This window comes from Somniosus microcephalus, chromosome 1 (genome assembly GCF_052327205.1).
Source record: "Somniosus microcephalus isolate GS21.2 chromosome 1, FLI_Smic_1.0, whole genome shotgun sequence".
In the NCBI taxonomy this organism is placed as follows: domain Eukaryota; kingdom Metazoa; phylum Chordata; class Chondrichthyes; order Squaliformes; family Somniosidae; genus Somniosus; species Somniosus microcephalus.
In genome coordinates this window covers 55,757,964-55,784,467 of record NC_140987.1, presented here as the reverse complement: position 1 = coordinate 55,784,467, position 26,504 = coordinate 55,757,964, and the positions used below count along the sequence as shown (strand labels likewise).

At 39.0% G+C, this 26,504-nt stretch overlaps 1 protein-coding gene across 3 annotated transcripts in view; it reads right to left on the bottom strand.

The window, feature by feature from the left end:
• Nucleotides 1-2,492: 2,492 nt before the first annotated feature.
• The window catches only part of erbin (erbb2 interacting protein), a 244,683-nt gene continuing 220,671 nt past the window's right edge, over nt 2,493-26,504 (bottom strand). Inside the window, exons 19-26 of one of the 3 annotated variants that reach the window (XM_085981629.1) lie at nt 25,795-25,969; nt 22,766-24,365; nt 18,013-18,156; nt 15,895-16,017; nt 10,788-11,012; nt 9,191-9,283; nt 8,827-8,901; nt 2,493-5,428 (exon numbers count right to left, since the gene is read on the bottom strand). In XM_085981629.1, the coding sequence (XP_085837755.1) occupies nt 5,321-5,428; nt 8,827-8,901; nt 9,191-9,283; nt 10,788-11,012; nt 15,895-16,017; nt 18,013-18,156; nt 22,766-24,365; nt 25,795-25,969 (2,543 nt within the window). In that variant the 3' untranslated portion in view covers nt 2,493-5,320. The remainder of the gene's footprint in view (nt 5,429-8,826; nt 8,902-9,190; nt 9,284-10,787; nt 11,013-15,894; nt 16,018-18,012; nt 18,157-22,765; nt 24,366-25,794; nt 25,970-26,504) is intronic. The other 2 variants (XM_085981638.1, XM_085981647.1) reach the window with 2 other exon arrangements.

The window sequence follows — 26,504 nt, the reverse complement described above, 5'->3', positions numbered from 1 at the left end:
AAGGAATTACAGTTATGAATAACTGGAAAAAGTCAGTCATCTAAATGGAGAAAGTAGTAAAGGCTGGCACCATAAGCCAAATGGATTCTTTCAGTTTCCTAAACAACTCATCTGAGGGAGCTCTGCTCCTGAATTTGTTGGGAGATTTACAGGATATTGCTTGTATGGCCAGAGCTTCCCAATGGATAGCATTTTCAATATCATTCAAAATTAAGTCCACATTGGAACCTATTTTGAAGCAAAAGCCAAAGTCTGTACTAATCCTGCATCAGTTTAATTGATTGGAATTTTGCTCAACATATTTGCAGCCAGTGTTAGATGTCCATAAGCCTTGTGTTGAACTCTGTTTAACATGCATTTAACTAGTACGGCAATAGATAGTTTGAACACAAGGTCCCCCAAATTCCTTATCCATGCACAAAGGCTGGTGCAGAGCATCTCTTACCTAATGTGTTTTTGGATAACCACTCAGAGAAACTTGTGCCTCCAAATCCATTCCCACACTGATCTAAAGCTTGTAGAACATTTCTCTGTGGTTGTGGTACCCAAGGCTTCAGCATGGATAATGGACTTTGGACATGCTTATTATAAGGATAAAATCTACTAGATAACAGTTGTTTTGAGATCGTTTACAAAATTTGGAGCAAACTTAACTTAGTCATGTAATCAGTTACAGGAAAGGATCTGTAACATTCCACATAAATCTTTAAACTTGGAGCTGCTATCAAATAGAAGCCAATAACAAATGCATTGAAATGAACAGATATTGCCTCATAGTCCAAATAACATTGCAAAACGTTGGGGGGAGAAAAAGTTTTGAGTTTTCCTAGATCACTAATATATAATAGAACTTGGCGTTTCAGTGTGCTGATGAATAATGGAGGGGCTTTGCTAACAATAGGGTGTTTTCAAAACTATATCGAAAGAGTAGGAAGGTCATCAGGGGCACATGAATTTCCATAAAAGTCTTCACATACAAAAAGAAGAATCTACGGAAGTTTCTATGATTCTATCATCTAACAAGTAAAAGGGAAGTAGAGATTCCCCTCTTCCTCCCAAGTGGGGGTGGTGAGGGAAGAGAAGGCATTGAGGCAGGTATTACCAGTAGGGTAAGACTGCTTCCCACCACACTGATAGTTTCTCTGAAATAAGGTATGCAGGAATTAAATTTGGTTTTGAAAAAAATATCCTTTTGCCTTTAGTGGGAGGTGGTCAACTCAGTGGTCCCCAAAGAGGTATACACCAGAGTAGGAAAGACGAGCACTAACTGGGACATAACAGCCGGAGAAGATTACTCAGATAAGGTGGAGAAAGACCATGGGAGGCTTTGAAATCAAGGATGTGAAGCAGATAAATGGAGGGGTCAATACTGGAAAAGCAGTTCAATTCAATGGCACATGGAAGATATATAGAAAGGAAAGAATCACTTGTTAAATAGTGTACACTGACAACTTCCTCAAATCCTAATTGATAGAATATTAGTAAAATTGATTAACCCAATTAGCCTTTAAATGCAAAAATCCAAGAAAGGTGTATTCAAAAAATAGCAGCACAAAATCTATGCTAACAGAAACTTTGCTTGGAAAAAGACCAGATATCAGTGACTGGAAGATAAGATTGTGTGAATTTTCTTTTGACCGATAACCAATGTTTTCTGAGGTCCTTTAGTTAGGCTTTTGGTCAATATTGGAAGCGAGTGGTGCGGATTAGATGAAAAAAGACACACGGTCATATGATATAGTAAAACTGAAATTTTACTTAACTCGTGCGGAGATAAATGAAGTATGATAAACTCATGTTTATACTGCACAGAGTGCAATATTAAATTTACTGCTGTGTAATATCACCAGAATTATTTCTGCCTCTTTGGATATAGTCATAAATCTGCCATTTTCCAAGATATCTTATGCTACTACTGTATTTGCTCACTGTTGTATGGAATTGTAATGCTGATTCTCTCAGTACAGCACATGCCAATACAAAATTCAATAACCTCTCCCGGTATGGAATTACATGTTTATTGCACCTCCAGGACTTGCACATTAAAGCGGTCATAAATGGAGCAAAGCCAAAAATAAATTTTAAAAACAGTCATGTCTGCGGAGAGGGGTCAAAGGTAGCGCAAAACTATTTTAAAAATTAAGCTTACTATATAAATAGTATGAGGAAAAACCCATAAACCTGGACTGCAGGAAGTATATAGTTTTCTGTTTGTAATATTACATTAAACACCAAATTGTGTCCATTGCACTGAAATTCAATTGAGAACTACAGTTTAAGATAATAAAACACCAAAATCAAAGATTTAGAAACAATCTGGAATTTATAAATAAGACTGAAAAGGTGATTTGATTTCAAGGTTTTTAATTAACAATACTGTTTAGAGTTCACTTCCTATGGTTCCCATAACAATGGGTACTGCTTAGGTAAGTGTTTTAGTGTAGTATAGAATTTACTTCCAAGATAAAAAAAAAGCACAAAATATGGTCAAGTAAAGTGATTGGAATTTTTTTAATAAACCACAATAGGAACATATAGAAGCCATTTGCATTTTTGTAAAGTGAGTGGATTTATAAACCAGTTTCAGTTGTCAGTGGGACACACAGCGATTTTGACTGACCATTTAAGATTTCATATACAACAAACTGCCTTAGTTCAAAACTAAAATTATACAAAGTAAATCAGATTGCGAAGAGCATTAGTTTACCCTAATTACCGTAGATTACGTCAGAAACCATCTAGTTATATACAAAATGTGGAATGTTGAACAAATGCAGCTCTTTTCAAACATCATTACAGACTTGCTCAAAATAAAGGCAATGGTTCAAAATATATCAGGAACACAGTGTTACGATGGGGACCAAGTTAAGTACAGTGGCTAATGCTGGTTCATTTAAATTGCTTGTAATCAAGGACGTGTTCAACTATATACAAACTTTAGAAAAATCCAGTCGACAAGAAACCATCTAAATAAATAAGTTACATAATAAATATGAGGGAATGTTTAAGACTTTTCAATTTATTTCTGGTTTACTTACACAGCTGAATTACACCTTTCATGTATTGGCCATCAACAGCTACTTAACGCTCAACAGTTACTTAAAGCACTACTGGCCTTACATCAAACACTTACTTCTTAAACCGGCTATCAGTCAAAAAGATATTTTTAACCTTTATGTAAAACAAAGTAGAAATGAAACAGAAACTAATTGCTTTGAAATCAACCCTCTTTCCCCAAAGTCAGAAATGTTGTAGGATATGGCTTACTAAAGATGGGTGAAATTATATTTTATTTTTGACAAGTAGCTGGCATCACATCTATTGTTCGAATCCAGTCCATCCAACAGACTTATTGACATCAGTTTAAATTTGGCTTCAAAATAGTTTCTCCAGATTACATGAAATCAGTCAATTCCAGGTGCATCAGGTCATTACCACATCTGGAAACTGAAAGTTCCTGAATTAAATGCGAAATAAGCAAGCTCTTTACCCTCCAAAATGTAATTTGAAAGTGCATACATAACGCAAAGGTTCCAAGCAGCGGTACTTTTATGATCAAGTTCATGAAAGGCAATTCTAGCTTGAAAGAAAACATTTTTAAAAACTTCAATGCTTACCAATAGGCTATTTCATTGAAATATAATTTACTCTCTGTATATATTCTGTTACAAGCAGCTGAACAGTATTATTCCCCATCAGGTCAAATAATTTTTTATTTAAAAAAAACCCAACTGTTTCCACACTTTTAAAAACCATGCCTTAAACTGTGGGTAAAAACCTTTTAAAATAGAATTTGTAGTCAGCAATCAATCAATGCAACTTGTGACCTTGCATCCAACTTAACAAAAGAAAATCTTCGGAGTCCTCAACACACGCAACAAACTTTTATACACTTTACCTCAATGGGAATGCTGCTATGGAATACCAGTGATCAAGAAACATGAAGCCATTGTTATGAGCTGCTGCAACATACAGAAAATACCCAAGCAAGGTTTTGTTTTTGCTTATGTACACCAGTATTTCTGCTAAACACTTAGAGCTACTTTATTGATAAATTTGGTTCCAACGGTGAGGGAAATAGCCTTTAGCACCATCATGGGAGTATTTAAAGGGTTTCCTTCAAATAATTTTTATAGTGAACATTTTATAAAATGCTTATGTTGGTATAGAAATTTTACAGGGACTTGAGACTTGAAAAGGTAAGCACATTACCAAATTCATAAAACCAGATTTTCTTCCCCTAAATATACATACAGTATTGCTTCTTTGCACAGTTTGAATCTGTATTAAAAACTTAAGTTCTTGGTCTCCTATGGCACTTTTACTGTGATACACAAAGTTAAACAATATGCATCAGTATTGTTAATTATATCCATTTTTAGTAAAGATAGAAAGGTCTTTTTTAAATGTTGGCCAAACGCACTAGAAATGATAACCGTGTAATAAAATAACATTCTCATACAGTAATAGGCAGCATAACCACAATCCTCTATCTTTGTAAAAGCACTAAGAAACCCTTTAATAACTCTGTTCTTTAAGAATCCAATTCACATTTCAGAACATTCTTATAGTAACAGACCTTCTCAGACAGACAGGTTTAATTTGCTCTTCCCTTCCCAATCCAACTTTGAATTACGACTCCTCCATCATTAAACCACACAATCACACACTTACTTTGGTAACCTAGCCCCATATTCAGTTCTACCACATTCTCCAGCAAGGTCACTTAATTGTATAGGCTCAAACCATTCACCTACCCATTCGTCTAAACAATGTACACACATCCATTTTCCAGCTCCTGTACATCTTACCCAGTGGTTTCAGCGTTTAACAATTATACAAAGGTGATTAAAAATAAAGGCATACAATCTATGGAACAGATAGCCCTGCCACCTGTCCATGAGCTAAAATCAGGCTCACTACTTAAGCCTTGTACAATTTATTTAGTAATGTATAAGATTATCCAAAAATAAAACCTAAAATCTGTACAGGAAAGCACACAGGTTTGTTCATATTAAGAGTGATTTTGATGTTTACTGTATTAATTTTTCAACCTGCAATATTTGCTTCTATCACCTACTTCAGTCCCTGCATCCACACCCCTACCATTATACAGAGTGGTTGTGCCCCTTATACCAAAGCTCTACATTGCCAATACATTACTATACAGCCAAAACTCATCTGACCATTTTAACCAATACACTGATCCCTCCCCCAACTCCCAGTAAAAAGTGATAACAGCTGCATTTTTTGCTATGGAATTACTTATAAAAACTGATCACACTGGTAGATTTCTTCTTTTTGTCCATGATTCACATCATTAGGATGCAACTTCCCTCAGGATAATTAAGTCCACTGCATTCTGGAAGGTTTTTAATAGTGACACTGCTTGTCCATGCTCAATATTAACGAAATTGTACCCATTAGCCTGTAAAAGAAGTATATATATTAATAGTACTTAAAAAAAAAAAAAAAAGTACAAATAGCAAAATTAAATCTAAAACTGCAAAATTGAATCTAAATCACCTGCAAAACTGTGATTCTACAATTGTACTGAAATGATACTCCATTTTATTTTTTAGGTCTTCAATACAGTTTCTTTAACGCAGGAAGTGTCCTAAAGTGTTTTACCTTGGGTTGGGGGGTGGGAGCCCCCAAAGGAACAGATACTGAGCTGTAGTGGGAGAGGTAGAAGGGGTGACAAAAACCTTGGTCAAAAATGTTTTTAATGGCGGTGTGAGAAGTGGAGAGGCTGACTGATTTTGGGAGGGTGTTTGAGAGAGTAGTTATGAAGCAATTGACGGCTTTACCGCCAATGGAGGGTAGGGGATGCTCAGCAGCTCAGGGTTGGAGGACCAAAGGATGCAGGAGGGGGCATAAGGCTGGAGAAGGCTCCAGAGTAGGGTGGGTTGAAGCACAGGAAAGAAAATGAAGATTCTAAGTTTGACACATTAGGAGACAGGAAGCCAATGTTGGTCAACAAAGACAGGGGTGATGAGTGAGCAGGGTTTACTGTAGAACAGAATCTGGGTGGCTGAATTTTAGATAAATTTGAACTTAAGGATGGGAAGCCAGCGAAGATATTGAAAAAATCAGTGGCTTTGGGAGTGAGGTCGGAGCTAGATTTTAGTTGGGCGGGGGGGGGGGGGGTGGTATTGGTGTTGGTAAGTTGTGGGTTGAACAGCACATCAAGGTTTTGCACAGTTGGAAAGGGGATGGAATCAATGGCAAGGGAATGGAATTTGTAGCTCCGGTCTTTCCAATGTTTAGCTGGAATAAATTTTGATTCTTCCATGGTCTAATAGCAAACAGGTGGTCATGGGAATTGGTGGAGCAGTACTGCTGTATGTTATCAGCATAAATATGAAAGTTGACTGCATGTGGAGGATGTCGCCAAAATGATATACATCAGAAAAGGGAAAGGGCTAAACATAGATCTCTGGGGGACTCCAAAGGTGACTACTCAGGGAATGAGAGAGAAGACACAGCAGGAGCTGGGACTGGTGGAATTGGTACCATGCAAGAGTCATCCTATGGAACAAAACAATAAAGGCAAGACGATGGAGGAGGATGGTGTAGTTGACGCCATCAAATGCAGCGGAGAGGTCAAGGAGGACAGGAGAGATAACATATCGTGACTTTAGTCGCAGAGGATGTTATTTGGTCAGAGAATTATCAGTGTTGTGAACAGGGCAGAAGCAGGATTGAAAAAAATGTTGACTTTTGTAAGAGACCGGCATGAAACTGGAAGGCAATGACACAATTGAGGACCTTTGAGAAAAAAATGGAAGTTAAAAATGGGTTGTTAGTTGGACAGAACAGATGGTGGGATTTTTGAGTAGAGAGCTGATGAGGCAAAGGGATTTATTATAGCTAGAAAGCTTGGGGGCCAGGAGTTGCACGAGGAAGCGGAAATCAAGGAAGCAAAGGGTGGTCTCATGAAAATGATGAGCTTAGAGAGGGTGAGGGTAGGGGGAAACATGAGAGACGGAGGATTGCGGGTAAGGTGGTTTGGAGCATGTGGCTGGGGGAAATGGAAGTGACAGCAGTGGCAGCTGCATAGATGGTCTCAATCTTAAAAATAAAGAAATCCATGAATTCTTTGCACTTGGTATTAGAGGCGAGGGAGAAGGGGTCAGGGGAAAGGGTTTTGATCAAGCAGTTCATCCTTTGCTCAGCAAGGGAACTTTGGGTTTCCTTGCCCTTGCTGATGATCCTGGAATAGTGGGAGAGAAGGCAGCACAGTAATGTTCAACGTGGCTGAACCAGATTTGACAATGAACGATGAGACCAGTCATAAACTAGATGTGCTTTTTACAGAGACCTGGTTCAAAAGATCTAATGAGCCTGTGTGTTACTGAATGGAAGAAAATTAAATTTCCATAGTGATGAAATTACTTCAATTATATATGATAATGCATCTCATTCACAGTATTTGTCACAGCAACTCCCGAAAGCTATTGAGTATTTAAGTTATAATTTTATTTTTCCTTTGAGAGGAAACTGATGGTGCCACGTGTCCTTTGATCAAAGTTAGTAAGTAATGGGTAAAGTTTTGGCACAGATACTTTCGGCATCAAACAAACATTTTGGATAGAGTTTTGATTTATTACATGACATTCTGAATTTGTTTTACTATTTGATGATCAGAAAGAGATTTGAAACAATTTTGCCATTTCACCTAGATAGGTAGCTGATAACACAGGCTCTTACTGGAAGATCAGCAAGTTTATCTAGCAAGTACCTTAGCAATCAAGACCAAAGAGGTCCCAGGTTCAGCCCTATGCTGGGTTGATTTATCTCAGTCAGGGCAGCAGTAGGGATTTGGCTTCAGCACTTGTAGATTAAGGAAGAGGAATACTGGACATAGTGCCCCCTCCAGTTGTCTGTCCAGCGACACCTGTTGCTGCATGTGTGGTTGTCAGGCGAGAACGGGATTGGGCTTGGCTACGACGCCTCCAGTGGTGAAATAGCCCAATAACTCACTGTTATGGTTTAGGCAAAAATGGTAGCCACTTGAGTGGGTGACTGGCCCTGATAAATTAGACCCCAGCAAATACCTGTACCCTGGAAGAGGCCACCAATAACTTAGTTTTATGGCAATTAGAAGAAACTAAAACACTTTATTTTGGAAGATAAATGTTGCCATGATTCTCAAAGTTGTATGAGAGAGAGAGAGAGAGAGAATTAAAACATGTTAATGTGATTTACAAAATAAATCAGAATAAGGGGACTCAGGAGAAATCTGCTGATGGATCTACATCGTAGTAATCACATAGCAACAAGAAAGCAAAACGAGGATGTCAAATGGAATTGCAGACGCCACTTAAAAAAAAAACTTTGTGGACAATGTACTTTAGCACCGGTTAAAGTAAATTAGTGCTATTTTAATACTAATTGAGGCTCGAGGTTTTTTTCCACAACAGTAAAAAATTTAACAATGCTGAAGTTAAGCTAGTAACAGTGGACAAAAAGTTTACCACTGTACAATATTTAAAAAAAAGTTATCTACTATCGACAGGGAGGAAATGATTAAGTTTAACATTTAGAGATGACTTTTTAAAGGCAAGAAATCTTAATGGATAAGCAAATTATAACACGTGTGGAGCACATAGATGAGAGCATGCACAAGAGGTGCGAGAGAAAGAGAGAGAGAGAGAGAGAGTACAAAAAGGAGCGAGAGAGAAAGAGAGAGTACGAGAGAGAGAACAAGATGAGTATGCGAGAGTGAGAGAGAACGAATGAGCGCGAGAGTGTGTGAGAGAGCAATTTTTTTTTTTAGGCAGTGTGGAGAAGAGAGAATTGAGTAAATGTAATAGAAATTACCTGAACTATTTTATCTCCAGGCTGCAACAGTTTTGAAGCTGGCCCCTCTGGTTGAACTCTAGTTACAAATATACCCTAAATAATGAATAAACATCAGCAGGTATCAAACATGTGTTCCCATCAGTGTTAATACTTACACAGAAACACACTAATAAATAGAGCTTATGGTAATAAACTTACAGCACTAATGCTATATAGCATTTTGAAGATACAAAGAGCAATTCTAATTAAAACAAAGTTGTGATTTTTTTTGCAAATTTACTGCAATTACTTTAAACTACAAAAAATTAACATGGATCTAGGTTTATTTTTTTTTTTAAATGGCTAATGTCTAGTTGAAGTAATAAGATATTTAAACACTCACAGTATCATCAGGTCTGAAAGGGTTCCCTCGACCTCCAATACCTCCAGATATACTGAAGCCCAGCTCGGGATTCTTATCTATTCTAACATGCATCTGGAAAGAAAGAATAAAGGAAACAACTTTTAATTAAATGGAGCTACTTTGTTGTTATTTAACTCGGTGCCTATAATTTAAACTGGAGGGGAGGGGAAAAAGGGAAGGAAAAACAAAAAGTAGATTTAAATCTTTTTTCATCATTTGTACCTCTGGGATCTGGGTACAAGTCTCGCCTACATGCTGAGAATGAAAGTCTACATTTCTCAAAGAGATAATGATCCTAATTATAGTACATTTTGGCAATTTCAGTTCAGTTCCCACTGGACAGAACTTTTCAAGCACATGGACTTTCCTCAATTTTTATAAATATTTCAAAACAAATTATACTTATTAGGGTAGTTGTATGGTTTATGTTAAATTGTCAGCTTGGCTTAGCGGTTAACACTCTCACCCTCGAGTCAGCAAGCTGTGGGTTCAAGCGGACTTGAGCGGGAGAGTTAGGCTGACATCGAGAGTGGAGTGCTGCACTGTTGAAGAATTCTGTCCTTTAGCGGAGACATCAGATCAAGGATCTGTCCACTCTGATGGTTCAGGTGGATGTTAAAAATCCCATGTGACTCCTCAAAAAAGAGGACCAGGGAGATTTCCTGCTGTGCTGGCCAACATTTCTCCTTCAAATTACAAACATCAAGCACAGATGAACTGGTCATTCATCTCATTGCTATTTGTGGGCTCCTGTTGCTCACAAAATAGCTTGCCAGATTTTCCATACAACATTTACTGCACTCCAAAAAGTAATTATTTGCAACACTTTGAGATGCTATTGAGACACGTCCTGAATGTCCTGCTGTTGCGCTACTATAATTCAGCAGAAGTGTGGTATAAATGGGGTTTATGTTGTACACACGGTGAAGTTACAGCGGCAGAAAGTCAGAGGAAATTCAGGGTCTAAGTCTTTCTTAGAGGTGAACCGTACAAAGTCACCTCAAATGTTTTTTCTACTAGTGACACCAGGCAACTGCAGCTGGTGTAAAGCCAATGTCTAAACCTGTAATGTTAAAGGTGATTAAGGGGCTGCTTGAATTCTTCTAAAACTTTAAATTTATAATGACACCTTGAAGACTCCCAAGAGCTTCTAGATTTACACTTCATACAAGTGCTCAAACCAGCAATTCAGATGACTGAGTGGCTGATAGTCTGCATCACTCTATGAAGGTCCGAGGTTCAATCACCAGTCTTTGCTGTGAGCTGATCTCAGCTTAGGTGACAGCAGGAATGTTGTAATCTGCTTCAGTGTTCCTGGACAAAGGATTGAGAAAGGAAAAGGTCCAGGACTCCTTCCTGTCATTCAGTGAATCCTCTTGGAAGTTCACCGAAGGGGAATTAGGCTCAGTTGTGATGGATACCAATACTCAATGTTATACAATTTATGAATAACTATTTAGGCAAGGCAAATGAAGATTTTCATGGTCCGTGCAACAATGCCCTGGTATCAATTGTTACTTTCAGAAGAGGGTAAGGAGGGAACAATTGGGAGAAAAATCCTACAATTAGTTCTTACCTCTTGTTGTACAATATCACGGCCTTGTCTCATCAGATGGTTTGTTGATGCACCTTGTGTTGGAGAGTATGGAGGTTGGTGCGATACTTTTAGCATTAAATAATCAATCAGTTGCTCCCTAGAAGGATGTCTCCCGACAGTTGCTTGGGACAGTGTGTGGTGGGGCTGGTTGCAGTTTATCGGAACTCTTGAAGATTGGTACATCTGGCCATTTGTCAAAGGCACCTGGGTACCAAAGTAACAATGAAAAGTTCAACGCTAAAAAAATGTAAGTTTGAAGTATAAAGTTTTATGTATGTATCTAAGTGATCAAGTTTCTGAGAGTTAGGAGAATAGACCACCCAGCCCACATACCTTGCTCCACTATCTTGGGTCGGTTTAAGGACCCAATTTTCATCTTTTTCTATCCTGAATCCATATCTCTCAACTCGGGAACAGATCCAATCCCCTGCTGAAATCTTCAACTTTGTATTTATTGCACTAGGTGGCAGTCTTATAGAGCAGACAACTTTATACAAGACCAGATGAAATATATTTATCAACCAATTTATTGTGATTTTCTACTGAAAGAGCTAGCTAAAAGCACAGGAATATAGAACAAGTCACTAGAAATATACAAAAGAAGCCTGGTAACATTTCTCTTCTACTTGTGGAAAAAAAATGCCTGGGCTCCACTCTCCAGACAATGACACGGCTAATTAGGGACTCACAGATGTGGGCGATTGAGAGTATAAACTTAGATCCTACCATTCAATGGTACTGCATGTTTATGCTCCAGTGCACTGAACTAATTTGTACCACCAAGATTAATTCAATACTCGGAATGCAGTTTTCTGCAAACAGTTTGAAATATTTTTTTGGAAATACACAAAACCAAGAAATCAGGACATGAAAATGTAATTACAGTACAGTACAGCCGGCACACAGGTATATTTAGTAGTAGGTATCAAATTTTTTTTAATTCATTGATGGGATGTGGGCGTCGCTGGCTAGGCCTGCATTTAGTGCCCATCCCTAATTGCCCTCGAGAAGATGGTGGTGAGCCGCCTTCTTGAACCGCTGCCGTCCATATGGTGTAGGTACACCCACAATGCTGTTAGGAAGGGAGTTCCAGGATTTTGGTCCAGCAACAGTGAAGGAACGGCGATACAGGTCCAAGTCAGGATGGTGTGTGGCTTGGAGGGGAACTTGTAGGTGGTGATGTTCCCATGCGTCTGCTGCCCTTGTCCTTCTAAGTGGTAGAGGTCGCGGGTTTGGAAGGTGCTGTTGAAGGAGCTTTGGCGAGTTGCTGCGGTGCATCTTGTAGATGGTACTCACTGCAGCCACAGTGCGCCGGTGGTGGAGGGAGTGAATGTTGAAGGTGGTGGATGGAGTGCCAATCAAGCGGGCTGCTTTATCCTGAATGGTGTCGAGCTTCTTGAGTGTTGTTGGAGCTGCACTCATCCAGGCAAGTGGAGAGTATTCCATCACACTCCTGACTTGTGCCTTGTAGATGGTGGAAAGGCTTTGGGGAGTCAGGAGGTGAGACACTCGCCGCAGAATTCCCAGCCTCTGGCCTGCTCTTGTAGCCACAGTATTTATATGGCTGGTCCAGTTCAGTTTCTGATCAATGTTAACCCCCAGGATGTTGATAGTGGGGGATTCAGCGATGGTAATGCCATTGAATGTCAAGGGGAGATGGTTAGAGTCTCGCTTGTTGGAGATGGTCATTGCCTGGCACTTGTGTGGTGCGAATGTTACTTGCCACTTGTCAGCCCAAGTCTGAATGTTGTCCAGGTCTTGCTGCATATGGACACGGACTGCGTCAGTATCTGACGAGTCTCGAATGGAATGGAAACAAAACCTTATTTCCAAAGTCATCTTTCACCAAAATAAGTAGAAGTGAATAATTTAAACGTTGAACTCCTCCCAAAACACACTTGGTAAATAGGACATGTGATTCAGCTGTACAGACCAGAAGGTTGCAGGTTCAATTCCTGGTCTGTATGGAGTTAGCTGTTTATAGCTGAGTTGGCAGTCAAGGTGCTCCTGGACAGGAGTTGGTGGGGGGGGGGGGGGGGGGGGAGAAAGAGGGCTAAGAGTTTATGTTTTATAGCAGATGTTTCAAGGGGCAAAGTCCTCAAAATTATTTAAGGAATACCTTCAGGAGCAGAAAATATAGCAAGATATAACATTTTATGATATACAAAAGCATTACAGCTGGCACACGTCTAGAAAGGCTTTGAATAAATCATTTAAAATATTTCTACATTAATATTTCGTAGGCTTCACACAAAGGAGCTCTAGATGCCAGAAGACCAAATGTTTTCATATCCAGGTTACAGAATAGTTTTTAAACTGCTGCCTCTGGAAGTCTGCTAAATTATATTGTTAAAACACCCATTTCAACTGCTGTAGACACAAATCTTCCCAATGATCTGTGCCAAACACGCAGCAGTTTCAAGATTTCAGCTGTATTAACAGTGTTCACAGGAAAATCAGTCGAACTTAGGTGACTTTTGCAATAATTAAAAGGACCTTTTTCTCATGTATAAAATTACACATAATAAACTGAATATCACGAGAGAAAGATTTCAAAGAGAAATCAAACCATTTTGGCACAAGAGAGAAAATAAACAGGTTAAGAGATAAAACAAACCAATAAGGAATAAATCTCAATGAAGAGTATAAACAAAATGGGAAATAAATAGACCAATAATGCAATCAATCAAAAGAGCCATAACTTGATGCTGTTGGCTGGAACAGATTAGCAGACATTTGAAGAGACAGAATGCCTCCAATTACTTCACTCAAATGCTGTAATATCTGAAGGCACCACACACACATGCATTCTGAGCAAGTACTTTTGTTACACCAGACTACGTACATATCCTGGTTGAAAAGTAAATATGTGATCAAGCCAAGGCAATTTTCTTGTTCTGGAATAAGATTTTAGAAGAATTGACGGCGCTAAAAGTTTTTGGTGGAGCAGTTCTTTTTGCAGTGTCCCTGATATTTTGCTCATCAGGTAGCCCCAACAGAAGTCTCCAAAATTCTGTGTGAAACATTTTGAGCAAATCCTCAAATTCTCCAGACGTGGTGTAATTTCAGGGCCATAAAAAATACATTCCTGGAAAAATGTTCAACCCCAAATTAAATCTGCTTTCTAATCACATTTATCAATGGCAATTTCAGTGATAGCACCTCCCAGCCTCATAATGACACGCCTCCCAGCCTGATCATAATGACACGCCTCCCAGCCTGATCATAATGACACGCCTCCAAGCCTGATCATAATGACACACCTCCCAGCCTCAAAATAATGACACCTCCCAGCCTCATGACACGCCTCCCAGCCTCAAAATAATGACACGCCTCCCAGCCTCATCATAATGACACGCCTCCCAGCCTCATCATAATGACACGCCTCCCAGCCTCATCATAATGACACGCCTCCCAGCCTCAAAATAATGACACGCCTCCCAGCCTCATCATAATGACACGCCTCCCAGCCTCATCATAATGACACGCCTCCCAGCCTCATCATAATGACACGCCTCCCAGCCTCATCATAATGACACGCCTCCCAGCCTCATCATAATGACACGCCTCCCAGCCTCATCATAATGACACGCCTCCCAGCCTCATCATAATGACACGCCTCCCAGCCTCATCATAATGACACGCCTCCCAGCCTCATCATAATGACACGCCTCCCAGCATCATAATGACACGCCTCCCAGCCTCATCATAATGACACGCCTCCCAGCCTCATCATAATGACACGCCTCCCAGCCTCATCATAATGACACGCCTCCCAGCCTCATCATAATGACACACAAGTGGGCTTTCCAGTTAAACCAATAAAATCCCAATTAAAAACTGAAAATATTTGATTTCCTAATAATTTGTATGATTTCCACTAGATTATGCTTCTGAGCTTGGAGAAAATTGTTGCTTTGGGTCATTATTTGCACCTGAATTAATGGCTGTAAATCCATGTGTGTTTGGAATAAGCACAGCCAGCAAGCTGAGTGAAGTTATTTATTTCAAATTTTACTTTTTATGGAAAGCACTGAAAAAAAACCTCAATGACACAACTGAAAACATGGCTAAAATAAGCATCTAATATAAATGGCAAAATGCAGCACATAAGTGTAAAAACAGCTTTATAGAGTTAATATTTATAGTAGAATTAGCATATATTATAATGACACTTGGGAATTTCTGATGTTAGAAATTAACCATCACGAAAACACTGCAGCTTTCAAACTGATAAGTATTATGTTTATGCAATATCCCATTTACCATTGTATTTCTACACGGTCCCGTGAACATCATGTTGGAGGATAAATAAAGTATCAGCTTCCTTATAAATTATAAAATGAAGTTGCAGGCTCCACATCAAGGCACTGCGCTTCTGGCACCACTGACATGAACAGAATATTTTCGCAAAGTAACCTTTATCACAATTCATGAACATTACCAGAAAAAGAAACTAGGTACATGAAACGATAATTAGATCCTTCAAAATAGTTTTTTTTTGTTGCAAGTACTGACTGCATTGGTTTGATTGATAGGCCAGCCCTTAATTAGGAGCAAAAGTACTTTACATCTCAGACAGACAATGTAACATGGCAGCGTATAACTGCAGAACTAGCATCACAAATAGCGTTTCCAATTAAACCCAATACCTGATTAAAGGAAGTACCCACACCTTCCATGGTAAAACTGAATTCCTGATCAAGACCAGCCTAATTTAAGTGAAAATTTAGGCAGATTTTTCTTTGGTAATTCTGGTTAACCACTGCAACCACTAAAAGTAAAGCTTGCAACTCATTTAGGCAATGGATATGCTGTGGTTTGTGCCTCATTATCCTTTGCAAACTAAAATAGCACGTAAAATAGGGCACAATACCACTGCTGTCATTAACGGTATCCATTTTATACTTGAGATATTAAAGATATATTTTCAAATTCAGCACATGGAAAAATGTTGCAACAAAATTAACAGCTGCCAAAAGGCAAGGAACATATGTACAGTGCGCAACGTTCAAAAGGGTAGTAACCTTCAGCTGAACTGCTCCATAAAATATATTGATGGCTAATTATTTTGTCGTATACTTACTTTTCTTATGCTGTCTGGAGGAATATCCTTCATACCAAGTGTGCCAGATGAGTAATTCTGCTGTCCAACACTGAAGACGTCATCTTGACTTGGGTCCCCAATACTGTTACCCTGTGATGGATACTATAATCAAAATGTGAAAACATAAACCACTCTGGAAGTTGATTATAACAGAACTGGTAAAATTACTGTAGGGTTTCATTTAAAAAAAAAATGCTCACAAAATTTTAGTTGGAAGAACTGTTTCTAATTTAAGTTTATCAGGAAAAAAAAGTTTGTTCCTATTGTAACCATTGTGTCATTCGAAAGAGAGACAGACAGACAAAGAACAAACAAACGCACGCAATTAGAATTACTTTAAGTTGTGAATTGTCATTTTTTGCCCAGGTGCAAGTCAAGGCTTCAGGAGCATAATTTCATAAATTGGACAAAAGCTAAGCAAGCAACAAAAGCCGAAGCTGAATTTGAGCGCTCCATTTAAAAAATATATAATTTCTAATTGAACTGCAGCAACAGTACATTCACAAAGATCCAAGGAATAGTACACAAAGGTAGTCTAGTTTTACAATTTGATGTGGAAAAACTACAGCTTTGGCCATCCAATGACAATTACAAAGTGCTTGTAAATTACATGATATCATAGAAAATAATGAATACTGGAAGCAACCACAAGGTAGCATCAAGAAATTCAGACGAAGTCAAACCATTTTAGTTGTTTGTAACGGCTATTTGAGCCTAGCGGTTACTTTATTATTTTTAAGTCACTTCTAGTCTTTTGAAATATGATGGTTAGCTTTGGGTTTTGTTGCTCAAGTGACATGTGTGTGGAAGACACACGTTAGCATGACATTCACAGTAGAGAATTAAATGGCTGTGAAGTCACTGCTGAATATTGGAAAATAATTTGCGCTTACTGGGAAAGTGAACAGCTAGTATACAATATAGCGTATTAATGCAAACTTGCACACAATGTTACAAGCCGCATCTATATTTATCTTTGTACAAGGCATTTTAGCAGATAAGATTAGTTCTAAACTGTCCATTATTTGTTTTTTTTTGGTTTGGTTAAACTGAACTGAGATAGGTTTTTAAAAACTGAAGCATTGGACAAAACCTTCTCGATTACTGTCACAGCCACAAATCTGCAGTAATTGCAAGTGAACACTAAACTATACCTGTAACAAGATAGCCTGGCAGTGCAAAACATCCAGACATTTGGGTTTTGATTATTTAATATTCAAATCCAAGCTGTTATACAACTAGATTACCAGGCTTTTTCACATCTACGAAGTAAAGTAATTGTACAGTAAAGTTAAACATTTTAGTTTCATGGCTTAACAGGTCAAAAAAAAAACAGAATTTTTAAAATGTGAATGCTGAGAAGATCAATATTGAAAGGAACAGCAGCATGTCCAATGTCTGCATTCCAGAGTGGTATGATTCCTTTGCATGTAATAAAATTAAGCCAATGCCATTTGGAAAGCTCAGGTTTGATCTCTGCTGACTTAGATAATCTCTCAGATGAGCAGCAAGGATCCTGCTACTGGCCTCAGCTCCTGGCTAGAGATGAGGGATATCAGCCAGAATTCCCATTCCTGATTGCTATTCAGCGATCACTGCTGGAAAACACATTTGTGTGGACATTGAGTTTGATTACAATGCTTCCCATGACAAATAGTCAGCTTAGGCACACTGTCCAAGCTCATACATCTGTAATTGAAGTAACAGATAGCTGCCAACACCTTTGGAGCTCTAATCTAGCTGCTTGAATCTGCATGTTCAGGAGAAGGGGGGAAAATGGAATAACATTTTGGGGGGGGGGGGGGGGGGGGGAAACATTAAAAAAAAAATTCTATCATGGCAATTGACACTATGGATTTGAGAACAAAGTTATTTATGTATAGTATTAAGATCTGGAAATGCACCGAGTTGTGAAGTTTAAGTGATCTGATAAAGAATTCTCACGCATAACCACAGAGAAGGGGAAAGAACTTCTATAGCTCTTTTTAACCTGAAGATTGATATTTAACAAAAAATAAATTATTTCTTGTGGCTAGAATTGCTCAATTACTTGCAGCAAAACTCATTCATGGAAACTGGCCCAATGTTGGTACTCACACGGAACATGTGCACTCCGGAATTCCTTCCGTCTGCAACACTCAAGGCAACGTTGCCCTGGCTGTCGTGCAGTTCCCTACAGCTTCCAGAGTGCATGCTGCTAAAAGCAGCATAATTGAAATTAAACGATCTAGACAGCATGCTCTGAATAAAGAGGAACAAGAAAATTCCACAGCTTTAACACAGAGATTAGTGCAGCATGCATTAACAGGACAAATTGCAAGAGACAACTCTCACCCAAAGACTCAAGGCATCATGCATGCAGAGATAGCATGCAAAACACAAAACATGCACTCTGACCCAGCAACTGTCATAAGGTTAATCTAAATATGCACCCGTGTTTCTAGTGTAGCCTTTAAATAAAGCCCAGCAAATATGAAAGCGAAGGTCACCTGAGTTTGGACCTCAAGATACGTTTCAGAAAATCTGGCAATTTTTCTATCGGTACAATAATCTTGAATTACAATATTGCTCCCATGTACACGGAGCTGGCCAAAAAAAAAAAAGTAAATTGACTGCTAAAAGTCCTACTAGCAGCTTATACAACACCAGCATTATTGTCAAAGGCTTGAGAGAAACTTGCTGGGCCACCATTTCAGGTGGTACTTAGAGGGAAGCAAAAATTATTTTAAAAATGTGGGTTTTACATAAAGGAGAATTAAAAAATATATATAGGTGGAAAAACTTAGGACCACACACTAGATTTATTTCCAACAAGAGATGAAGCAATGTTATCTGAAAATGATTGCACTGAAATGTGGAGAGGCATTTTAAATAATTTGAAGTTTAAGTTAGGTGCCACTCAGTTTTATTCATATTTGCTGCAGGTGTTGCTTGATGGTGAGCAGTTAAACATGCAAGGGTGTCAAAAAGTTCCTGAAAGCCACGAAGTTGATGTTTCTAAATGTCAACTCTTAAATGTATTTATTTCAAATTAAAACCTTTCCACCAACCTTTATAACTAGTTACAGGGATGAATACTAAAAGCATTCTGATGAAAATACAAACACAACAACAACTTGCATTTATATAGCGCCTTTAATGCATTAATATGTAAAAACATGAGGTTTAACCACAGATTTTATCTTGAACCTAACTTTTGCATTTAAATGAAAAGCAAAATGATTTTATAACATTCTTTCTGTATCTATAGAACTGATCTCCCAAACAATGGCTGAACTCATTTTCCTTCACAGAACAGGGAGGTTAAGTCAAAGAACTATGAGCTGTACATGCCGTTACAACAGGATGGTTTGTTCATGCAATGTTATGGAATAAGGGTTCCTAGTAAAAGGATGTAATCAATGATGAGATATTGAAATTGCAGTATACCTTTCCCTACCCTATTAAAAATGATATATGCATTACCATTTCTTGAATAATGTCTTGTCACTTTTTAAATAAAACAAAGATTTAACTACATATTATATGCCAATTCCAACAAATGCATTGCAGAACATTGTCAAGTTCGAAAGTCAGTAATGGTGATACTCTCCCCAACAACAAAGTATGTTGATAAAAGCTGGCTGTGGAAATAATTCCAAAAACAATCCAAATTCTAAGAGGATGCCCAGATATGCAAATGGTACATAAAGCTTCTTCAAACACAGATCTGCTTCTTTCAAATTCCTGGATCATTCTGGGACTAGCGCTTACAGCAACCATTAAAGCTTTTGCCCTGCCAACACATGACTGTGAATATGATATACGTGTGCATGAGAAGGATTATAAAGCAAGCTTTATTACCCAATAATGTGCTAAATTCAAAGATAATGAAAGAGAACATGCAAGCTTGGAAAAAGGTTATAACTTGGAATAATAAACACTTTGCAAAATAAAAAAAATATCAATATTACTGAGGCGTTCAGTTAAGGTTTTGAAAATGAGGCGGTGTTTTCAGTCCATCCATTTTCTTCAGAAACGAAGGTCTAATAATGGATGATCAATGTTGTATTACACTGATGGAAACCTAGCTTCAAACATGCACTCGTATAAAAGCAACACAATCTTTAAAGTGTAATGCTGCTTATACATCTGATGAAAATACAAACACAACAACAACTTGCATTTATATAGTACCTTTAATGTATTAAAATGTCCCAAGGCGCTGCACAGGAGCTTTATCAAACAAAAATTTGACACCGAGCCACACGAGATATTAGGACCGATGACCAAAAGCTTGGTCAAAGAGGTAGGTTTTAAGGTGCGTCTTAAAGGAGGAGAGAGAGGCGGAGAGGGGTTTAGGGAGGGAATTCCACAGCTTAGGGCTTCGGCAGCTGAAAGCACGGCCGCCAATGGTGGAGCGATTAAAATCGGGAATGCGCAAGGGACCAGAATTGGAGGAGCGCAGGGCTGAAGGAGATTACAGAGATGGGGAGGGATTTGAAAACAGGGATGAGAATTTTAAAAATAAACCAAAAAAACATCGAGGCATTGCTTAACTGGGAGTCAATGTAGGCCAGCGAGCGCAGGGGTGATGGGTGAACGGGACTTGGTGTGAGTTAGGACACAGGCAGCAGTGACCTCAAGTTTACGGAGGGCAGAATGTAGAAAGCCAGCCAGGCGTGCGTTGGCATAGACAAGTCTAGAGGTAACAAAGGTATGAATAAGGGTTTCAGCAGCGGAGGATACCTCTGAGAAAATTGGCATGGTACTTGGGTGGATGGTAGAGAAGGAGGATTTTAAATGAGGCGAGAGGGGTGAAACAAGGGGAGATGCTCAAAGGAGGAGAAAGTGCCAGAGGAGTAGGGGGACAAACCAAGATGTGATTTGGTGATAAGAGCCACAGCACCACCGCGGCGGTTTGGGTGGGGCAAGTGATGGAAGGTATAGCCAGGCGGGGAGGCTTCATTAAGGGGGCCGGGGAGTGCAGAAGGTGTCAGCACCCCTCAGCCAGGTTTCCGTCAGGCCACGATGTTTTTGCAATCATCCATGATAAACTCATGGATGGCACTGGCCTTGTTCACAAGTGAACTGACAAACACTAAGATAGGGTAGTGTTGTAGGTTGTAGACAATTCGTGACCAAGGTTTCCCCCTAAGGTGCACGACCGTGCAATCGGGAGGTCCCGCGCAGGCCGTTCACAAGCTGCTGCCACTGAAGATACCGCGCATGCGTGGCTACACAGCAGCAAATTTAAAGGGACCACGCACGAAAAAAAATCAGAGGGAACATTGTTCCCGACATACAATTTTCATATATAATCCAGTCTAAAGGGAGGAAATTATTTTCAAAGTATGAAAATTCAGACAATATTTTCATATTATTAAAGTCCATAGATAAATTGATGGACCCACAACGGTTTTTGATGAAACACCTTCATGGAGTTTTCAAGTTATTGGAATATATATAGGCCCGGAATTCGCGGTGGGTAATAACGGCAAACTAACAACGTTGAAAAAGGCAAACTTCACACCACAGAGGTCACGAGATCTGTGGGCAGCTTTCTTCAGGGCCAGCGGCGGGCGAGCGCCTTTGCTTCGCTGCTGACTGCAAATTCCTTGCCATTATTGTACAACAGAAAGGTTGCCACAGCCGTTGGACCGGGGCATAAATCCACTCGTGTTTAAACACCCACCCATGTGGCAAAACACAACAGTTCTTCTTCATAATAGAAATGTATAAGAATTTGAGATTGTGAAACAATGCAAACCTTGAGCAGTTTCATTTATATTTTCCAAGATACTTTCCTCGTCAGTAACTACACAAGCAGCTCAGAATTATTTCAAATATCTTTCCCCCCCAAAAATCGTAAAGTGGTTCCAGAACTGCACACACTTAACTGTAGGAAAACTTGACAAACTATATCCCCGCTCCACCGCCCCGCCCCCACAAGATTTAAGGGTAGCACGTGCCTGCATTTTACGAATTGTTGACCTCCTACTGCATGAAATAATTCTAAATCAGAACTGTTGAAACAGTCAGCTAGCAGAACCACAAATAAGCAACAATGAATTCACAGCAAGACTGGGCACCCAATCAATAGAAAACTTGTTTGAAGTACTACAAAAACAATTAATTACTGAAACCAGCATCACATGGTATGGCATTTACCTGAATGCTTAATCAGCTATTTAAAATCACACCAAAGCTCAGATTCTTTTTAAATCCATCTAAGAGGTAAAAGTTAATTGAAAACCTTCACACTGCAAATTTTAATTTTTATAATGTATAAAACCCAGTCAAATATTAAGGCGACAATCTTAAAAGACGACATAATTACGTCAGAATTTCTGAATCTGCAGTAACTTTTAGATAATCGAGTAACTACCTCTATACCTCGTTAATTATTCAACCCACAGTTGTCTACTGAAAACCCAGCAACTTTAATACTCTCATCTCATACTTACTAACGCACTTGATTCAAAACACAAAAAAGTAACTAGGCAAAAACTGTTCATGAAAGCAGCTCGTCTATTTTAAAAGGAATACTGCAATTTTAGGAATGTTTTTGAAAACGTGCACATACTACTAAAGATGATGTATTTGTATTAAACCTGCACCAAATCTATATTCACTAACCAACTAGCACAGGTTTGGTACGAATATGATCAGATATTAGAAAAGGTAGAAAAGTATAGGATGAGAATCTGTAGGTTATTATTACATTGGCTTATTAATGAGCTTGGAATCATGCCTATAAATTTGTCTGTATGCAATATCACTGTTTTGATACTTATAATTGTCAATTCAGTGATTAGTTTCATCCAACATATGAAGGTTTGATTGAAGTAATTAAAAAGAGGGTACATACCTTTTCTAACTTTTTGGCTTCAATGTGACGCAACACCTGCTCCCTCCAATCAGGTGGCACCTTATTGGGCCCCTGTGCATCCAGAAGTGAGTGCTCAGATTTCACCCTCACATTAGGTCTTTTAGTCGGACTAGTCCGTGAGTAATTGAAATCGCTGACGGACATTGTTCTCTCTGGAACATCAGTTACATGTGGCCGTGCACTCTGAGGCCTGGATGCATTTGGACCGTCAACACTATAAGTCCTTGCAGATAGAGGTCTTTGTGAGCCCTGAACTATCTGGGGGCCTCTTCCGAGTGTATGCAAATCCCTGTAGGTCATATAATCCGCCTCAGGTACTGGAACTCGCCTACAGTGATGGGCTTCAGGAAGAGTAACAGAGGAAGTGGATGAGACACTGCTCTGTCGCTGCAAGGTGGGCCTCTGACTGGCCTGAATCAATCTCTCGTTTGGTGGGCATCCCCACATTTCCACCTGTCGAGGTCCTATCCTCGGCTGCATGTTGTAAGACATGTTGGATTGGGCATTATTGCGATTAGAGAAGTTCATGTTTGCAGAATGCTTTACATAATTGGCATTGTCAAGTGTCTCAGACCTCTGAAGGTGCTGGGATGTTATGTTATCTTGTTCTGTTTGAAATGCTGGTCTCTGTGGCCACACGTTCTCTTTGGTTATTGCACTGCTGCTGTACTGGACATTGTACTGAGGTACTGGAGGCATCTGTGCAACAGCTATAGGTCCTCTCTTTAAACTGATGCCTTGAGGGTTGAAGTTTTGATCAAATGTGTACACTGCTTTTTTGCATGACATAAGATCTGATGATGATGCAGAATTTCCAGTGAATGGTTGCAATGACTGGTCGCTCAGAAGACTTGCTGACTTGCTACGGATTATATTTTGCCCCTGTCCAGCTATAGGTGGCATCCTTACCATTATGCTTTGCTCATGTGGTCCATTGTCATTGATAATATCATAAATTTTTAACCCCCCTGTCTCAATGTGTGTTATACTGTGAGATTTGACAACTGGCCCTCGAGGACACTCCCTCTGTGGGGACAGCTCTTCAGTGCTCCTCGAGATAGCTGGGTCAACATTTGAAAATAGACCAGGTGAATATTGTTGTCCTGGTTCACTATGGAATTGAGGTGGTTTAATTTGCTCTGGGCGTCCATTTATTTGATTTTGAGGGAAAGTAACAGGATCTTCATTTCCATTCTTTAAATGCTCTGTTATTTGCTTTGCATTACCTTTCGAAGTATTTCCTGATGTTTGTTCAAAGATGTTCATCCCTCCATCAACACTACTTTTAGATTTAGTTACTGGGTCTAATCTCTGAACCACATCCTCGGCAGCAAGCTCATTCTTATTCATGCCAATCTTGAGCAATTTCTGGTATTGCTGTGTACTACTATTCAGATCAATCTCTCTCTCCAGAAGAGCGAGTTTCTCCTCAACATTGAATTCAAATTCAGACAATTTAATGGCTTCTTTGTTCCCTGTAGGAGAATCAACCCCCTCATGATTTTTCACAACGCCTTGAAGTGGGCTTGTTCCATTTTGTAGTAGTGGAGAGATTTCACGAAGACCACCTCGATTGTTCCTGCAAATAACATTAAAAACACCTTAGAAACAACAATGAAAGACAATAAAAAGGAAAAGAGCCAATTTCAGTAGCACCAGCTTTTTTTTTTATATACACACACACACACACAGAGAATAGGTTATTGCATTTCACAATGATAATCAAGCAACAATGCATAAACTGTACAATAGCCTGTAATTAAGGATAGCTAGCTTGAAGGATGAAGCCGTTCAACTTACTGTATGAACGCAAGTTCGGTACTGAATTTTGATTTGGGGAATTTCTTAAATAGCAAATTCCAGATCTGTGATCTCCAACGATAGGTGATGGTAAAAAACTGCAACTCTGTGCCAAAATGGTTTCCACAAGCAAAAAAAACTCAGCGGCAGAGCTACCAACATATTTAATTTCTCATTTCACATCGCATGAAAACTTAGTCTATTTGAAGTTGTACCCCTGAAGATACTTCACTTTTTGTGAAAAGTAGATTTCCCCACTACAAAATTAAAATGCCAAATGGTCCAGTGTTCTTCATCCTTTGCGTGTCACAAAACTTTAATGCCTACTCCAGAATTAGTCTCCGACCATGGAATTCTTACTTACATGCCCTAGCAGAAGTTAAGCCACACGATTTACCTTACAGCATTGGATTCACCTATACTACATTAAGCCTGTGGTTATTTAAAAAAAAAAAGAGTTGTACAAATAATCATTGTTAAGTGATGAAACTAAGTTGTCAACAATTGACTTGGACAACAATTTTTGAAGTTTTCTTTTTGCAAGATGCTGATGGCCAAAAGAGGATCTATCTACAGCATGCTCCACCTCATTATTTGAAAGTATGGGAATAAATTTGACAAACTAGAATTAAGCTAACCTAAACCTGACCCTAATCTAGAAAAGGGGGATGGAGAAGATATCACAAGGACAGTGCTCCTATAAGAGTTTTTGCTTGCTACATTCATACGAGAGCCCACAATCTGACCTTGCTTTCACGCTGCACAAGAGAATCAAGCCCATTCCCAGTTCGATTGATTGAGGCACTGTGTTCACACAGTGATCACAAGGCTAGTCAATCATTACAATAACTGGGCCCTCCAAGTTTTTTCTTGCGCATGCTGCAGAATTAGAAGTTTTGATACCGAGTTGGTAATTTCATTCAGTGGGAAAGCATAACTTAAGGAAATTATAAAAATGATCCTGCATACAGACACTAAATGACTCATTTGTCAACTCACAAATGAGACATTCCTCATCTGGCAGGGCAATTATTTTCTTTTGTAGAGATCTCAAAAAAATTGCGCAGAATTTAATTTCCTCACTTTCGATAATTCATGCATATTGAAAACTCATTTACTAGGAAGGCGCATGAACACTTCATCCAATCTTTCTTTCCTTTTGTCTGCAAGCAGAGGGCAAGTTCTCTTACCAGTCCAATGGGTTTTACCTTTTTAGAAGTGGGATGGTAGTTTTAGCATCTTTGTCAGGGGTAGACTGCAAAGTCTCCTGGCTACTTTCGGTGTTGAAGGAAACTGTGTCTGATATCCTGGATGGCGACGAACAATTACTGTTGTTCTGATTACTGTTGGGAATTAGCTCCTCAAATAAGGAATCAGCATCATCTTTTTTTGAGAGAGAGGGAGAAAAGTATTCAAATGCATATAAATAAATTGCACACACAAATAGAAATGCACTCCATGATCATGGATATGGTGGAACTGTAAAATCGCCTGACCTTGGCAAGATGGTTTTCCTATTCCAAAAGCCCACCAAAACACCCCACCTCGGCTCACGTGTAAAAGAATAGGGGGAGATACTAAAAAACCAACTGAAGCATAAACCAACGTAAATCACTACTTTTAGGGAAGGTGGATGGTTATCTAAAATCAAGATGTTGTGATAATCTCAAACTACAAATTAGATTACAGATTTAGAATCATGCATGTTTGTGTAAGCTGTTGGGTTTATTTTTGTGCCAACAGCTGTTCGCATTGCCTAATTGATAGATAGAAACATTTACACCAGAAACTAATGTTTGCAACTTTCTAGGAAACGATCTACAAGTGGGCAAACATGTCCACTTAACTAAATTAAATTTCAGGACATCGTTGTTCACTTATACCCAAAAAGGCAAAAATGTAAAATGTTTCAACGCAT